Source organism: Pithys albifrons, chromosome 14 (genome assembly GCF_047495875.1).
Source record: "Pithys albifrons albifrons isolate INPA30051 chromosome 14, PitAlb_v1, whole genome shotgun sequence".
In the NCBI taxonomy this organism is placed as follows: domain Eukaryota; kingdom Metazoa; phylum Chordata; class Aves; order Passeriformes; family Thamnophilidae; genus Pithys; species Pithys albifrons.
The window spans coordinates 10558199-10576692 of NC_092471.1; the positions used below are offsets into that span (position 1 = coordinate 10558199).

The 18494-nt window shown below is 37.5% G+C and overlaps 1 protein-coding gene across 4 annotated transcripts in view; it reads left to right on the forward strand.

Moving 5' to 3' along the window:
* STAG2 (STAG2 cohesin complex component) overlaps nt 1–18494 on the forward strand; it is a 75440-nt gene that overhangs the window by 35840 nt on the left and 21106 nt on the right. For all 4 annotated transcript variants that reach the window (XM_071569727.1, XM_071569730.1, XM_071569729.1 and 1 more), the window contains exons 2-16: nt 698–842; nt 2667–2745; nt 3821–3982; nt 6304–6400; nt 7672–7748; nt 9224–9428; nt 11698–11849; nt 13103–13176; nt 13284–13407; nt 14503–14601; nt 14697–14776; nt 15290–15397; nt 16233–16344; nt 16949–17066; nt 17738–17841. In XM_071569727.1, coding sequence (XP_071425828.1) covers nt 799–842; nt 2667–2745; nt 3821–3982; nt 6304–6400; nt 7672–7748; nt 9224–9428; nt 11698–11849; nt 13103–13176; nt 13284–13407; nt 14503–14601; nt 14697–14776; nt 15290–15397; nt 16233–16344; nt 16949–17066; nt 17738–17841 — 1635 coding nt within the window. In that variant the 5' untranslated portion in view covers nt 698–798. The remainder of the gene's footprint in view (nt 1–697; nt 843–2666; nt 2746–3820; nt 3983–6303; nt 6401–7671; nt 7749–9223; nt 9429–11697; nt 11850–13102; nt 13177–13283; nt 13408–14502; nt 14602–14696; nt 14777–15289; nt 15398–16232; nt 16345–16948; nt 17067–17737; nt 17842–18494) is intronic.

Genomic DNA, 18494 nt, shown 5'->3' on the forward strand with positions numbered 1-18494 from the left:
AAATGCTTTATGTGTTAAAACTGTTAAGTCTGGTTTTTCAGCTTTGAAAGTCATGGAGTTGTGAAACATCTGGTTATAAGAACTTGTTTTAAGAGCTTGTATTTATGGAAAATGACACGGAATTGCAAATTAGAAATACAGAGTTGGTACATAAAATGTCCTTAAATGTGCACAAACTGGGCTTTAAGGTAAACATCAAATCTGGTTTTGGTTTGTCAGCCAGAAATACCCTGGTGTCCTGAAGTCTGGACTCTGCTGTGCACAGTGTTAAAGGTCAAACTAAAATCGAGTAGAAATTTAAAAATTAAAAAATTAAAGCTGCACCTTGCCAGGTGTTAATGAAAACTGTTCCAGTTTGCTCATCCTGTTGAGAAAATAGTTGTTGCTGTTGGGTTTGTTGTTTGGGTTTTGTTGTTTTTTGGGGGTTGTAATTGGGTTTTTTGTTGTTGTTTTGGGTTTATTTTTAACAAATTTTTCTCTTTTTATTTTACTGTGATGCTTTTACCATCGTGGGGATACTTGGTAGTATCATTTGTGGGGGTACTTTGTAGGCTCATGGGAGGAGTCAAAAATCTTTAAGCAGGAAAAGCTTGGTTGGAAAGGGTTTGGTGTGATCCACATTTTCTGTGTGTCCAAGTTTTTTACCCCTTTATGTTTGGAATAATTTTCACTGCATTATTTTTCAATTCTATTTTAGAAGTTGTCTACTACAAAGGAAGAAAGAAAAGTAAGCTTGCACTTCAGACTGCTTTTTGAATACCTTTCTAATACAGTGGTGTTCCAGAAGATGATAAAGAAATGATAGCAGCTCCAGAAATACCAACTGATTTTACTCTCCTTCAGTAAGTACTTTAAGAATTTGTACTTTTTTTTGTAAATTTACTGTCTCTTTTTAGTGTTATTGTTTACTTTCTTCTAGAAACCTGGAAACAAAATGAGGCATAGGATTCTAGATTTTTTTATATTAAAATGTTGATAAAGCAAAGCATTGTTTTAATTTTTTCTTATTAATTCAGCAGTAATTAAAATATGTGTTTTAAAATAATATTTTTTAAAACCTGATTTTAAGTAGTTAAAATATTTGTCCCTAATAACTGGGGTGGGGTCACATAATATTTAAAATACCTGATGCTGAGGGCTTGTAGTTAAAGCCAAGGTTGTAGCTTCTCTCAGACATCCATCCTTTGGTGGATTTGGCAGAATTTTACCAGTTCTTTAGTCCTCTCATAATTTTTAGGAAATGGACATTTGAATTTCTAAGATTTAGAACTAAGTATAGATTACATTTTTGGACAGAGAATATTTTAAGTAGACTAAAAGGATCCAGTTCCTCCCCTTTTATTGTCGAGGATTGACATGGATATATTTCTCTATAGGCTGTTGAAATGGATTAAGTTGGTTATGAAATCTCAAGAGATGCAAAGATGCAGTTTTGTGTCAGGTTGTTTGTGTGGGTGTTTTTTTTTTCAATGAGAAACAAAGATTGGAAATAAATTGGAAGATGGTTTAATATGAAATAATGTTTTTACAACTGTTTATAATGGATTTGTACTCTGTTGGTAGAGTTCATTGCTTGGTGAAATGTTTGGAATTTGTATTTAGTTCTTTCCTTTGAAAATTAGAACATCTAGGAGTGTTGGAAGATAATGGTTTTTTCCACCTTTTTCTCTCTTTCATGATTCCCCTGAACCCCCAGGCTGGAGCCTCTCCAGCCCCTATAGGGATACACAGCCACAAGAGCAGAAATGGCAAGATACGTTTGTGATGTTGAAAGGCAGAAAACTCCTTTCAGGCACCTGCAATAGTGAGAGACCAGAGGTGTCTGGAGTGTTTTAGGGATGAGTCTCCTGTGCCCCCTGCTCATCTTCCTGATTGTGTTGTTAATTGGATCAGGAAGTGTGGATCTGAAATATGCTCTGTGTGTTCAAATGAGATCGAGTAGCAGCATTTCAGTTAAATTCTACAGGAATGTAGAGGTCGGGAATAAATAAGCCAAAGATTCTCTATTAATAATCAGTTGATTTCACACACCATCCTCTTATCAATGTTGGCAATATTTGTGTGTTGATGCAGAATATTTTAATGGGGAGGAAATTAAACAAATGACTGTGTATTTAGTATGTTTTTAGCTTATAAGCTTAAACAGGATTGCAAGTTATCTTTCTGATGAAGAAACCTCACCTAAACTTCTTCTCTGTACCTTTCAACTTAAGTGCAAACCTCTGAACTATTTCCTAAGTTTCTACCAGCATGAAGAAATCTCCTGAGACACTTTGATTGTCAGGGAAAGTGATGGGGTTTTTTTTGCTTTGGGGTTTTTTCCTTCTCATTTTAAGCATTCGTGGCACATAATTTTTAGAGCTCTTTGCTTTTGGAGCTGCTGCAATGTTTGTCACATGCCACGAGCGAGGTTCCCAGCCTGTTCCTGGTTTCTGCCCATCCTCATGTCTTTTAATCTTCCAGTAAGGCTTTCTCCATGGGTGCCTTGTTTGGAGGGGGCAGGACGGGGTGAGGGTGGGGATGTCTCTGCTCCTCAACAGCAGACCTGAAAAGCAGCTTCACTGTTAGTGTTGACTTCCTGGACTGAGAGTACTGTGATTCTGTGTCCTGTAGTTAAGAACATTTCTGATGAAATGTGTTAATGGTTTGTCTTTTCATCCTTGCAGGGAGTCTGAAACACACTTCTCTTCTGACACAGACTTTGAGGATATTGAAGGAAAAAACCAAAAACAAGGCAAAGGCAAAGTATGTTCAGTCTTTAGGGATACTGAAACATTTCCACTCTATGAATTGAAGAGTTTAGCTCTTGCTTTGAAGTTGAATGAGCAAGAAATATTTTCTGAAAATGCAAGTGTTCTGTGAAGAGAATTCATATTTGTATTTGCATGGAAATGCTTCATCTTGACCGTTACCATGATATTTTCTCAGTGCTATGAAGGCACAAGGGAGGGTAGAAGAGACAAGGATAAACTTTGATTTGATCAGTTTCTGCATGTTTTCCATCCTATACTTAAATTTGGTGGTAATACAGTATCTTTTGGTTGGTGTCATGAATTCTGTCTCTTTTCATTTGAAAAGTGAGCAGAAACCAATAACTCAGTTAAAAGGTTTTTTTTAAGTAGGTCACAGACAGCAGATTACACTGCTGGGGTGGGGAGGTCTAGGCTCAGTCACAGCCCTTCTCTCCCTTCTCCCCACCTGCCTTCAGGCTCTGCACCCACTGCATGTGGCTCCTTCCCTGACAGGCTGTGCCCTCCTCTCCAGCTGCCCTGTGTGCCTGTGCCAGGGCAGAGGGCCCAGCTGTTCAGAGTGCTGAGAACTTTTATACAACCATCATTTAATTTGTTTCTAAAAGATTTTGTTTCTTCTTTCTGTAAGTCATACTTGGTTTGGGAAATCAAATACAAAGACACCAGCCTGCTCTTCCTCACCCCCACCTGCCAAATTAAAAAACAAAGGTTAATGACTTACAGAGACTTTGTGATGTGTTAAGGGAATTGCCTTGGCTGTTTTCAAGAAATTGTGCATAATCTGTTTTACCATTTAAACATGAGAAAAATCTGTGTCATACACTGTCACTAATCACATTTTTAGTTGCTGGAGGATTTTGAATGAGGGAAGGAGGAAGTGGAACCTGCTGTTACTCTCCATTTTTTATTTTTTATTTTAACTTCTAATTTCATTTATATATAATTAAAATCTGGTTGCTGTAAATCCAAGACCTTGTGTGTATTTGTCATGGTATGGATTGTGATTTCATTGTTTGTTTTTTAATACTTCATAATAGCCAATAAAACCTGTGTTGTGTGTGTGATTGCAGACCTGTAAGAAAGGAAAGAAAGGACCAGCAGAGAAGGGGAAAAGTGGAAACGGAGGAGGGAAACCTGGTGGTCCAAATCGGATGAATGGACATCACCAACAGAATGGTGTGGAAAACATGATGCTGTTTGAGGTAGTTAAAATGGGCAAGAGTGCTATGCAGGTAAGATCTGGAGTATCTCTGTGGCTTGGATTATATACAGTTTAGCTGTAACCATACTGGTTTTTCATTTCTAAATGTTGGGCATGAATAATCACATACGTAATGAAGAAATTCATACTGTGATTCAGAGTAAATTTTCAGTAGCCTGAATGAAGGTTATTTTAGATTACATGACTTTAAAGTCCTTTTTGTGTGAGTGTATCTAAATAAAAATGTGGTTTAGACCTATAATTGTCATAGAACTTAACAAGGAGTCTGTAGTTTGTAGATGCTTCCAGAGCTTAGACTGGCTGAAAATAAACAGTCACTTCTCTTCTCTCACCTGAAGTAAAATCACCAGCTACACCTTAACAGCTCCTCTTTAAAATTTCCTGACCCAAATTCCAGCCAATTCCAGTGTAGCAAAGTACATGAGCCAAGTCAGCTTAGAGGAAGTTTAACCTGTGTGTTGGGCACTCTCCCCACTGCATTTACCAGCAGGACTGAAGTCAGGCTACTTACTAAGAAATGCAGCACTTTTTTTTTTTTTTAAATTCAGTTGAATCACTGAAGTGTTTACTTGACTGTGAGTCTTCCAGTGGAGACAGGGTTAAAGTGGCAGCCTGTCAGCCATGGAGCCTCCCTGCTGACTCACTCATGTGACTCCTGGCAGTGTAGAAGAGAGACTATCTTTGGGATTGGCAGTGCAGGGTTACAGCTTCTGTGATAGTGTGCAGGGGCACTCTGCAGTCCTCAGAGGTCTGCAGGCTCCTGCTTTGGAGCTGGGAACACAAACAGGCTGCTTGGATGTGTTTGCATGAGGAATTCTGATCCTTCTATCATTTGTTTTGTTGTCATATTTCAAAATGGGTGGAAAGACAATAGTTCTGTAACTGTTGCTTGGTGTGCTGCATGTTCAGCCAGTTATCAGTGATTGTGTCATCTTGGCGGTTTAAAATGATGTGCAGTCAAAATACTTTGCTTTCCAAGAGCAAAATGGGCCCTTGCCAGGCCTGATTACTCTGTTCAGTTGGGAAAATGATACCTGAATCTTTGTCAATGTCTTTAAAATCACGAAGAAAAAAAAATCTCAAAATATTTCTAAAATAAAGTCCACTCTGTGGCCCTCAGTGTTTACTCACCTGGAAAGGTTTTGATAATAAGTTAATAATTTTATTTTGTTCCATACCTTTTTCTGACTTAGTGCCTATCCTCTGGTAAAAACAGATGGGTCATTCACTGAGACAGAATGTTGCAAGAAACTACTGTTTAAATTTAAATTAAACAGATTCTGAAAACAAGGCTACCTAATTGAAGTATTTGTTCCATTCCTGTAATTATCCAGTTCCTGCCTGGTGACCTTCTTTAGAAGCCTAATTTTAGATGTTTTCTTTCTATTTCCCCTCTCCCTGCACATCAGTCCAATCAGTACTAGTTCATAGATTCTGCTCCTGCTGCAAAGACCATGACACTTGGAGCTTTTCGTTCTTTTGGTCTTGCATCATACTGTGAACAATCTGAAATTTTGGGAGGAGGGATTTTTGACTTAATCTCTGTTCAGGAGTTTTCTCCATGGCAATATGCTGTACTTGTACAAGCACTGAGAATACAGGCAGGAAGGGTTGGAGATGCTGCATAGTCCAGCTGTCTGTTGGGAATTCTGAAAGATTCCATCATTTAGGGAAGGGTACCAACATCCTAAGTCAAATGTGAGAATTTGATATTAAAGTGAGTCTCTTGTGCCTATGTTAATAAAATTGTGTGATTCTGTGTTTCCACAACCTTGGCAGCAGACAGTTTGTGCTGTACACAATAACTGCATGTAAATGCTGTTTCCTCAAAGCCACTATCACAGGTTTCCTATTAATTTGCTTCACATTGAGGTTTTTAATAAAATGCTGTTGTTCCTCTTTGGCTTAGAGACTAAAGAGTAATTAATGTCCATTCAGTGTAGGGCAGTGCTGCTCATCCTGTTTTGGCAGGTGTGTGTGCAGTGCATTTCATCAGTGGAACACATTTTTGAAAGAACCTGATTCTGTAAAATATACCAACTATTTTTGCATTCTTCCTCCAAAAAAGTTGCAGTAGGAAGATGTGATATTCCTGGGCTATTATGTTTAGGTGTCAGTTTTGTACTTGTATGTTTATAGAACAAAATGAGTTCTTTTCTTGAGGACTGATATTATGGCAGTAAAGGATCATTCAAACATTTAGTTCTGTAGTAATCAAAAAAGAGTTCAAGTTACGTAAGAAATGAAGAATCATGTACTGGAAAGCAGTTAAATAACACAGTCTTCAACTTCTGAAAACTGAACAGTGCCTTTTTATTTGTTTCCTTTCAGTCTGTGGTGGATGACTGGATAGAGTCATACAAACATGACAGAGATATAGCACTTCTTGATCTCATTAACTTCTTTATTCAGTGTTCAGGCTGCAAAGGTAAGATACTGAAGTGTTCACTCATCTATTTAAGTAACATTACAGTGTGATTCTCAGTCTTTAATGTCTCACTGCAGATGCTGTAGAACTGCTCCACCCTGCTGTAGTTTGCCTTACCAGGTTCTTGGAGTGAGCAGGAGGTTTAGAAATATTATACTATAGCTTAAAATGTAGATCAAGCCTTTCGTATTTACAGCAGATGGGGTGCAGTAGTGATACTTAACAGTGCCTTCATCTTCCTCTGTACCTGCTATTATTTCAGAAAACCATCTCTCTTAATACTGATAAGTTTAGCTTGTTCAGTCTTGGAATTCTAGTTTGGATTTATCTATTCTTATCATTAAGTATTTTAAGATTGCTTCAGAGCCTTTGTAGACATGCTTTATTTAAAGATACAATGGTGAACTTCATGGCAGCCTCTCTACAGTAAGGTTGTATTTCCATGTTTTATTTTCTGATTCTTTTTTGCCTCATTTCCATGTCCTCCCTTCTTTTTCCTCTCACCTCTTTTTGAAGAGGAGTAGGTAATTTACCCTGTGGTGTCACTGAGCTTGATAGAGCAGGACTGGATGTCATTTGTTCTGCTTAAGCATTTCTCTGTCCTGATAAACTCCCAACATGCATAAATCTCCAGAAAGCCAACAGCATTCCTCAGAGGTTATCCATGCTTTCAAGAGCAGTGACCTTTTGATTATTGTTACAAGATAAAGCTGCAGAATCTTCTAATGCTTTCTGTGGAGATCCTTGTCATGAATTTTGCAGTAAACTTCGGGAGATCTATTTGATTTTTATATCACTATTTACACCCTAACAATTTGAGGCCAAGACAAATAAGAGTTGTATGAAATCACTCTGTTTATTGGAGTGCAGAAGATAATAAGTAGCAATACAGCTGTTCAGAATTGTCTTACACCATCTAGAATCTGGAGCCCTGAAAGGTCAGTTCAGATGGTGTAATCTCCTGCTGATAGAGAGGTCTGGCCTGAGTGTCTGTGACTTCTGGATATGAGTGAATGGGTCAATTCTGGGGGTGTGTCCATGCACACAAACACACTCCTTAAAAAGAACACAGGTAAAACACGTATTTATATTTATGGGGCCAAGTGCTTGTTATATACGAATGCTAAAGGAAAAAATGTGGAAATTGTTAAGAAAATGCATGTGTAATCTTCAGGTTAGCTGAAAATTGGTCATTTTTACATCGTAGCAGGAGTCATGTCATCTGCCACTTTCATATTAACAGTGCTAATGATCAAATCTCTAAATTGTAGGAGTTGTTACAGCAGAGATGTTCCGACACATGCAGAATTCTGAAATAATCCGGAAAATGACCGAAGAGTTTGATGAGGTAATTTAATGAAGTGCTGATTATGGGTTGATATTAATTCTGGTTTTTGGCTGTCCTAATCTTGCTGGATCACGTTGTTAGAGGTTTGTTTCAAGGATAAGTTCATCTACAAAAATGACAGGACTTTTATGAATGAAGATATTAAACTGCCTTATTTCACTGAACTTGTAAGATTAGGAATTAAAGCTCTGCATGTCTTTAACTTGTTTTATTAATCATTTAAGAAATTGATATTGACTTTCAGTTTTTAAATAGTGGGAAAACTGTTACTGTGGGGCTGTGTGGGATATCTCCCATTTGTGCTGTGTGTTAGTCCTTAAATTTTCTCTCTTGAAATGGTTGCTAAATTTATTTCTATGCATTCATTAATCTATAAATTGTGAGGTTTTGAATTTGATTATTCTCCAATTGAAGATTAATGCCTCTTCTTTCATGAGGCTTACAACTTTTTTTCCCTTTAAATTGTGATTTTCTGTTCCACTGAGTATTGGAGTAAATGAGATCTGTTGGGGTTTTTTTGGTGGTGTTTTGGGGTTTTTTTAGTGGATTTAAGTGATACACCTTTCTTCCTGTGTTCCAAAGAACATGCAGTAGCTTTAAAACCTCCTTCTCAAATTTGTCCAGTACAGAAATAATCCCCTTCCACCACATTGAAAAAATTCTTAACTGAGGGGAAAATGTAATAAATACCCTTTTCTTTAAAAGGATTTTAGTGTTCCTTAGAAATATCTCAATGCATAAATAGATTTGATTACTCTAAGGGAATATTGTATGAAATTATAAAAGCCACAGCTGAGACTGTTTGTTCATGGGGTTTTTTATCACCATGTCATGCTCACTTCTTGTAACAGAATTCTAATGAACAACTCTCAGATTTTTAATCTCGTTTCATGGATACTTCCTTCATTTTTCAACCTATATTATTATTTAGCCTCTTAAAGAAACTGTTCACAGAAGCACTGACTGACACAAATGATTTTTTTTCTCCCTGTCATTTTACCATTATTTGTAAAGGCTACTGAATCAGGAGAGGAACATGCTTTGTTACATCCAAGGTGCTGTAGTAGGTCATGTTATGATGTCAGGAAGTTTCAGTCTGATATCTTAAACATGTTCTGTAAATTTTATTGTAGTCATGAACTAACTGTTCCTAAGCCAGTCACCCAATTGTTTGTGTGATGGTTCTAGTGTAACCTGAAGCAGATTTGTAAGGTGTATAATTGTTTTTTTCTTTTTTGGAAGTTGAACAAACAGAAAAGGGAATGAGTATTTAGCATGTTGTCTTTGCACTGTAATAAGCCTGAGCTGCCAAGTGGATGCATATTTATGGAATCACATTCTTCTGATGTATCATTTGTAGTGCCTTGGAGATTTTGGCTTTAAAGTGGTTCCCATCTCTTTTTAATCTTTATTTAATGAAATGATTTTTAAGAGGTTTGAAAGAGTTTCCCATTTCCTTTTCTGTTTTTTAATAGGACAGTGGAGATTATCCGCTCACTATGGCTGGCCCCCAGTGGAAGAAGTTCAAATCCAGCTTTTGTGAGTTCATTGGAGTGCTCGTCCGGCAATGCCAATACAGCATCATATATGATGAGTATATGATGGATACTGTCATTTCACTGCTCACGGGGCTGTCAGACTCACAGGTCAGAGCCTTTCGGCACACGAGCACACTGGCAGGTCAGTGGATTGGATCTGTTTATGTATTGCTTATATTTTATATTTTGTGTTGCACAGGAAAGAATTGTCCTGGTTAAACTTCTCGTACTTGACATTCAGCTCAGTTTCATTGTGTGATACAGTTTGCATCTAATGCAACTTGTTTTGGAACAGCTTTTTATCCTTACTGTTTTTTTTGTTACTGAAAAACACAACATTATTTTAAAGCATTCTTCACCAGCTGTCTGGTACTTAATAGAAGGAGACTTTCCATTTGATTCAAATTTGTCTTTGGTCATAAATAAGAGTGTAGGGATCCAAGGATTGGACTTGATGATCTTGGAGGTCCTTTCCAACCCAGTCGACTCTGTGATTCTGTGATCTTTAACCTCAGATGCAGTTGAACCTGTTTGTGCTCTGCATTAAGTCAAAGAGAAGTTGTAGTTTATGTTGAATGCTGCAATTTTTACTACAAATTTAAATTGTACTGTATGTTGAGGCCACGGTACAATGTAAAATAGCATTTACAGTATTTGCTTTAGAAATAATTTGAAAGCATGTTTCATCAGATATGCAATTACTAAATATCTGTATGGTTTTAAGTCATTGACCTCTTCATGTGAATTTTTTTCCAATCTGTTAAATTATGGAGAAATCCCTTACGAGTTAAGTGTAAAATGTTTGAAAGAAATATGTCTTTACATGGACAGAGAGTAAGTTTCTTGTACAAGGAAGTCTGAAACCTGCATTGATGCCTGAAGAAGGGAGGGCTGTGAATGGCCTTGTGCAGCCTCAGCTCATGTCAGGCTGTTGTAGCAATTTTGCTTGGAATGAGGTGAATTTAGGCCATACATGGAACTGAGTTTCTGCCACACTGGAAATAATTCTTGTTCCCTTCCCTGGCCCTGGCTGACTCACAGCTGGCTCCAGTCCTGACTGTCCTATCAGTTGTTCTGTCTCATTGGTGGCTCTCTTGAATTTACATCAGCACACTGCACGTGGGGCTGTGCTGTGAGATACCCCCCAGCCAGGGCATTGCTTATGGAGAGAGGAAAACATTTACACATTCTGCTGTATCATCAGTTCTGACTGTTGTAACATATGACTAAAACAAACTTAGATCTTAAAAAAGCAAATTTTTACACTTGCTTCCCCCACCACCCCTTCTGTGGTTTTTTTTTGAGCTGTGCCTGAATAAAAGCTGCAGAAATTGTCCTGTTGCATGTTAATTTCTGTAGCACAAAATATTTTTCAGCAGTCTGCATTTGTTCACATCAGTAGTCAATTCTGTTGATTTTGTGTAATTACTTGTGTGTTTCATCTGAGTTTACAGCTTATTTTCTTGAAGATTGTGTTTTATATGGAACAGAGAGCCAGCAAAGTCCCTGTATCCATATTTACTGTTATTTGTGGTACTTTTGGCTTCTGTGATGAGCTCAGACTTGTTCTTTAATCTTGATATCCTTGGAGATCACAGTGTGAGATGATATTTCAGTATAACTGCATGTCTTTAAGTCTTGCTCATCAGCTTTTTGCTGGTGATACACACACAAGAATGTTCCATGTGAGCTCTGCCAGTGCAAGCCCTTTCATGCCTTGTTACCAAAATTCACAAAAAAAGCAAGTACTCTATTGACTTTCTGCTTGTTTCTGGAAAAGGGATATTTGTCTGCACCCTTTTAAAAAGAGTCGATACAGAAATAAAAGCACACAAAAAATTGCATGTAAATGTATTTTATATTTTGTTCAGGTTTCTGGCTTGTAGTTGGCTATTGTGCTTCCTCTGCTAATAAAGGAATATTTAGAAAAACCTGCCCCTTGTTAAAATTAAATTAAGAAAAAAAAGACTGTTGTGCTATGGTAGTGTTGGTTGTCTGAGACATTTCCTTTTGAAGAAAAAAAATTGTTGTATTTTTAAGGTTGAATGGTGTCAGTGTTACACTCTGTGATAACAGAATCCTTTTAATTTTTCCTGGGCTGTTTGTAAATCTGATTCTACCTTCATTATGGAGGGGAAGCACATCCTATATCTCAGTCAAGAATAATGCTTCTAACATAAAATTGACAGAAAAGAACAGAATAACCATGTATTATCTATTGTATTGATAAGTAATTATGCAATGCTTGGTAAAAAACTGCGAAAATTTGTGTATCAAGGAATTTACAGTGAATGTGTTTTCATAGGTACAGAAAGGGTTGGCAGGAGGAGGTGTCAAGGTTTTTGTTTGTAAGTTTTCTTAGATGAGGTAGCCTTTTAAATAATCCTTAGTTTTTTCACTTTTTTTTGTAGCCATGAAGCTGATGACTGCTTTAGTGAATGTGGCATTAAATCTTAGTATTAACATGGACAACACACAGCGACAATACGAAGCAGAACGAAATAAAATCATTGGGAAACGAGCTAATGATAGGCTGGAACTCTTACTGCAGAAAAGAAAGGAGGTTGGTGCAACTCTGGCTTGTGTGCACGTGATGAGTGTTCATAACTGGCAACTAATAATTAGTGTTGTTCTGTATGTTTTGGTAGCTGTTAGTCACTCTGTTTAATTCTTTAAGTTCACGTTTAAAAGACTTTGGAAGGTGCTTCTTACTGCCTGGTTTTCTATAAAAAGAGATAAATGCAGACTCTTAAAAATAGTACTGTTGTAGTAAAGTTAGTAAGGGAGACAACAATCAGTAAAAGCTACTTTTTTCTTGTATTTCTTGACTAGTTTCCTAAACCAAGCTCAAATACATAACAAAAATTACCATATGTTGACTGGTTTTGGTTTCTAGAGAAGATCTCCAGGATCTTGGGGCAAAATTCCGCTTTCCTAATGTCAATATCAATCTCTGCAGAAAGTGTGTTTAAAGGCTTTAGATAAGGCTTTTTTTCATCTACAGAAAGCACTATCAAAACTGAAAATGCAGTCTACTTCTATTTTCTTTCTTTGGTGTAAAAGAGACTTGCTGATTCATTGCTGACAGCGCTGTCTTGTTCAAAGCCCTAATTCATTCCGATTTCAGTATTTATTTTGGGGGAATTGGTAGTTTGTTTTGTGTGTGGGCTTCTTGGGGGAGGGGGGTAGTGTTTTGTGTTGGGTTGTTTTGTTTTGTGGTTTGGCTTTTGTTTGTTTGGGTGTTTTTTGTTTTTATTTTTGGGGGTTTTTGGCATTAGAAATAACCTCACAATCGAAGGAGACATCTCACCTTTGCTCTTCAATGTTTGTGCTTTTGCCTGTTAAGGTTTTTGTTTTCTTGACAGTTCAGACAAACTAACAACTTTGACAACTCTGTCTTCTGTTCATCTTGCAAAGTTTTTGAAGTTTGGGACTGATCCCTTAAACACCATGTCAGTAGTTCTGCCACATGTGTGTACAGGGCCAGTCCTCATTCGAGTAATACACAGATGAATAAAAAAGGCAGGGATGTTACCAGAAAATAAATCAAGTTTTTAAGTAAGCTAAGAAGGACCTTTCAGAAACCTAAGATGTCTTTGTTACACTTGAAGAACAGTTTTCCAGTGGTCACAATTAACTAATGTTTGTATGCTGTGGTAGACACAATTCCTTAAATAATAGCATATTGAGAACATTTCAGGAAAGGATTTAATGATCACGCTTGTAAATGTTGGTTTAGTTTGCCTAACATCAGCACCACCTGATCTGACTGTGAAAGTGCTGCTCACTGTTTGTGTACTCTGTACATTCTTTCAGCTTCAAGAAAATCAGGATGAAATAGAAAACATGATGAATGCAATATTTAAAGGTGTTTTTGTGCATAGATACCGGTAAGTTTCTCTTAGTAAGTAATTTGTTGCTTCATTAATTTACTTTGGAAGCTGGTGGCAGGTTATTACTCATCTGTTTGAACTTCTTGCCCCAATTCTCTCCACAGAGATGCAATTGCTGAAATAAGAGCCATCTGCATTGAAGAGATTGGAATATGGATGAAGATGTACAGTGATGCCTTTCTCAATGACAGCTACTTAAAATACGTGGGGTGGACGATGCATGACAAGGTGAACTGCACTGAGGAAAGGGGCAGGACCATGAAGCACAGCCCCATGGGTTTGGTTGTTGGTCTTGTCCAGCTGGGTTCAGATCTCCTAACTGTTTGCATCTGTCACTGCTTTTGTTATCACTCACAAGCACGGGCATTTCAACATATATTTAAACCAGATTTGAATATTTTGAATATTTTTATGGATTTTTTTTTAAGGAACTGTTTTTTGTAATGTAATGATCTTTTGTGTTTATTTATCACTGATGCAAACGTCTACTTTATAATAGTTAACTATTTAAAATCAGTGTATATCACTTGGAATAGTGCAGTCTTTTGCCAAGTTAAGAAACTTTCTGGCATTCTCATCTAGCATGAGAGAAAAGTCCCCTTTTGTGCTGGTGAGGGCCTCAGGCTGTTACCACTATCACCTAGAGATTCCTGTGCTTGGAGGGGTCAGTAGATATGGTTTACAAACACTCCCTGATTCATTGTTGAGCAAGCACATAGTCTGAGTTCTTGCACTGGAGACTCCAAGCTGTTGAAGTTGAACAAACAAGGGATGCTCACTCTTGCTATTTTGTTTGTGGGTTTGGTGTAAAAACCAAACCTCTGGCAGTGGGGTGATGGAAACTGCTGAAGTCAGTAGTCCTAGACTTTTCAAAAGTCATTCTGTATCTATACCTTAAAACCTTCTAAAGTAGGTGTTATATTTCAGGAGGAATATTTCTCTTATTATCTACGTATTAATTCTGATCAGACAAGAGATGGCCATCAGTGATACAGATGTTGTCAGTTTTAAGTGAAAGAAAACACATAGAATTCTACTTAGAAATATCTTGAGCATTTAGAAAGAATAAAACAAGTGTATTTTGACTTACAGAGATGCTAACTGCAGTAAGATATTGGGGTTTTGCTTAGGTTTTTTCCTTCATTAGATTGTTACAAACAAGGAGATATTCTTATGTCATTAACATGATAATCGGCAGTGTATCTTGACAGCATTTAATCTTTGAATTAATTCAGGCTGTAAAAGAAACTTACTTTGTATGATGTGAAGATCACATCTGTATCCTATACTTGACTTTTAATTCAGTTCTTTATTTTCTCTTAGCAAGGGGAAGTAAGACTCAAATGCCTAACTGCTTTGCAAGGGCTTTACTATAATAAAGAGCTTAATTCCAAATTGGAACTCTTCACCAGTCGGTTCAAGGTTAGTGTAACTTCTTATTTTTTAGTGTTACTATTATTTTTAAAGTTGGATTACACTTCTTTCCTCTTTAAAAATATTTTCTTTTGTGTTCTTAGGATAGAATTGTGTCAATGACTCTTGATAAGGAATATGATGTTGCAGTCCAAGCAATAAAATTACTCACTCTTGTTTTACAGTAAGTACATGTATATTTCCTTATTTGACTTACAGCAGATATTGAAACTTAAAAGTGTTTGTGATCCCTGTGGGTGAGGCAGCACCATGACACTTCAGATAGTCTGAAGTCTATAGAAATGGTTATCTTGCACTCAAACAAATGGGAATTTCAGAAGTAATCTGTCTAGACCAATGCTGTTACTTACCTCCCACAGTTAGGCAGGTGTAGGGAACTTGGGATTCAGCCTCCATAGTTGGAAGTCATCATGGAATGCTTGAAATGAAGAATGTGGAATGTATTGAACATTAACAGTAGTTGAACCTTTGAGCATAACCTTCTAGCAATGAGATTATACTTCATCAGTGTATTTTGTTCCAGGAGACTTTGAAAGTAAGGCTGAGTTTTAGCATGATAAATTGAAGGAAAAGGTTTCAATTCTCCTTCATTTCCGTTTTCCTCATTAGAGTTCATAATCTGTTTACTCAACCTCCTGGGTTTTTTTTTCTTTCCTTCTTCCCATCCCTGCCCTAGGAGTAGTGAAGAAGTTCTGACTGCAGAAGACTGTGAAAATGTCTACCACCTGGTGTACTCAGCGCATCGGCCAGTGGCAGTTGCTGCAGGGGAATTTCTTTACAAGAAGTAAGATGAAGAAATTACAGTTAACTTCTTGTTCCTGTAGATTTGTGTGTGTATTAGTGCTATGATTCTCATTAGTTTTAATTAAAAGGAAAAAACTGAATCATGAAATGACCTTAACAGAGAATGTAACACTACTGTAGTTTCTGAAAGGTTGTAGTTACTCTGAATGAGAAATGGAGAGCAATGTTGAAGGCTGCACTGGGAAACTTGTGCTTTCAGGGAGTATAAGAAGAATGTTCCTCTGGCTTCCCCTTTCCTGTCCTTGTTCTGAAACATAATACTTATGGGCTTTTGATGTCTGAAACTTGGGTTTTCATCCTCACAAGTATTTTCCCATTTGTAGTTCCTCCCCTGTGCCCCTCTCTCTCCATTGACTCCTATGACCATTTCAGAAAGTATTTTTCTGTTTAAAAAAATAAGAAATCCAACATATGTCAGGTGTGCAGGAGAACAAAATAGAGTTTCCATCTAACACCTTTCAGACATTCTTATAATAGGAAGAAGGAAGCTTTGCTGCTTTAAAATCTCATGTGGGGAGGTTCAGAAAATACAGTTTGCTAAAGAGGAGCTGAGGACCTCAAGCACCTGCAATTATCTGTGATGTTTGTAAAGCAGTTTGTTATAATTATACATTCCACTGGAAACAGTCACTGAAATGGCCACTCAGTGTACATGAAATTGCTCAGATGATACTTCTCCCAAATCACTTCCTTTCAAAATAAAATGTGGAGCTGAACAACAGGGTATTAAGGGTGTAAAAAAATATCCTGATATGAATTGACTGTGGCAAAGGCAATGAAGAAGAAACTTGTCAAGAAATAATTTTTCTTTTTAGGCTTTTCAGCCGCAGAGATGCTGAAGATGATGGAATACTTAAAAGGAGGGGAAGACAAAGTCCAAATGCTAATCTTGTGAAGACATTAGTGTTTTTCTTTTTGGAAAGTGAAGTAAGTTGGGTTTCAGGGATATCCTGGGTTTTGTGGTGTGTGTGGGGTTTCTGTTGTTGTGGTTTGTTTTGGTATTTTTAAATTTAATTTTGTTGTTTTTCTTTAACCCACTCATTGATTAATAATCATGAATCTGTCCTGGTTTTCCTGGTATTTGAGCAACCTGGGGGTTGAAAGACTGTTTTGTGTCGTAGTTTTTATTTGAAGGATCTGTCAGTACAGTGTTGAGAAGGGTTGTGAGTGCTGCTCTGACAAGTACTCTGTCATTCTACATGCTGATGTGTAGTTGTAAAGAAATTGTGATTTAGGAGTTTTAAAAGGGGGAGGTGGGGGAAGGAAGGGAAACAAAACAGAAAAACACCACAGCCCCTACTCACCTATCTCACAAGTTCTGGCAGATCTTGTAGCACTACTCTTTGTAGCAGTTGGTCTGAATTCATATTTTTATATTAATTAGGGAAGAGAGTCTTTTGTTTAACCAGAGCTCACAAAACTTGCTCTGTGTTTTTGCCACAGGCAGGAGCTAAGCACGAGAACTATCCTGTATTCTCTTCTTGTGATGAACTTTATTGCTGATAAAATACTTAATCTGTTCTCGTTTTAGTTGCATGAACATGCTGCTTATCTTGTGGACAGCATGTGGGACTGTGCAACAGACCTGCTGAAGGACTGGGAATGTATGAGCAGCCTCCTGCTGGAGGAGCCTCTCAATGGAGAAGAACGTAAGACTTTCTTTAGATCTTTGTGTATATTGCTGTGCAGTTTCTTGATGTATAAAGAAATGTGATGTTTACATTTATGGTCCCCATATGTCCTCTGTTTCCATGACTGTGAGAAATCGGCAGTTAAAAAATGTGAGGAAGAGTAGAAAGAGATCACTTCTGGTACGGGGGTGAGACACAGAAGGACAATGGTGGGAAGAAAAGGAATAATGATCCAGTGTCCTGTTGCCTTGTTGTTACACAAGTTCAGGCTGTACTTTTGGCATCAGAGAAATGAAGTTGCTTGTGTAACTGGTTCATTTATTGAGTGTTGCACCTACCATATGGAAAAATACCATCATTTCTTTAAACCCAAACAAAACCCCCAGCATAATTCTGTAATTCATAGGCCCTGGTAAATGGTCCTCTGAAAAATGGAAAGGAACTAATATGGAAATAAAACTTGGTATTCCATCCTGTCCTGTGACTCATCCAGGGATGTTCCCTCAATTTTAAATATTTTCTGGTACTATTTCATAAGGTACTTTCTCTATCACCTCTGCCATCCCCACCTCTGGAAATGAGCTGTTGGCCTAAATGTCTGTCTTCCTTTTTAAAAGCCAAACATACTTTGATCCTTGTTGGAAATGAAAAATCAAGCTGTGTGTTAACATCTGTTTCTTAAATTTCAGCTCTAACGGACAGACAGGAAAGTGCACTGATCGAAATAATGCTCTGTACAATTCGGCAAGCGGCCGAGTGTCATCCTCCTGTGGGAAGAGGAACAGGAAAAAGGGTAGGAGGCACAAAGCTACAAATCTAGAGATGTGGGACTGGCTCTGTGGGGACATTGTGGGAAGAAGCAAAAGACTGTAGGCTGTTGTTTCTGAGATTTCAAAATTCAGCTTTGGTCTCCACAGCCTCGTGCCTGACTGTCCTGCTAGTTCACTTTTTCTGGACTTTGGCATTTACTTAATACTGTTTGAACTGCTGCATATGTTTGTACTATTAAAGGTAATATAAAATTGATCTTGAATGCAGTATTGGTTAGAAAGGAAGACAAAAATCAATGTTTGAGAAAAGCTAAAACTGTTTTCAGTTGAAAGAGCAAAATGAGGGAAAGGAAAATACACCCCATAGTCCCTTGGAAGGAGGGCAGTCCACCCATCGACTGTTCTGTGACTGTATAGAGTTCAGGCAGCCCTCTTTTGCAGAGGAAGGGAACTGCTCTCAGGAGTGGTGCTTTTTTGGTGAGAAACCCATTTAGGTACAGATTGAAAACTTGTATGAAGGTTGGATTGGCATGTGAATTGGGTAAATTGTTAAAAAGAAGGGTTTGCTGTTCTTTGGTTTGTCATTCCAATCATGGTATTTTGTTGCAAGGGAAGGTAAATCTTTTGTTCTAGATTATCACTTCTGCTTTCAGTATTATCTTGATAACATTATTGG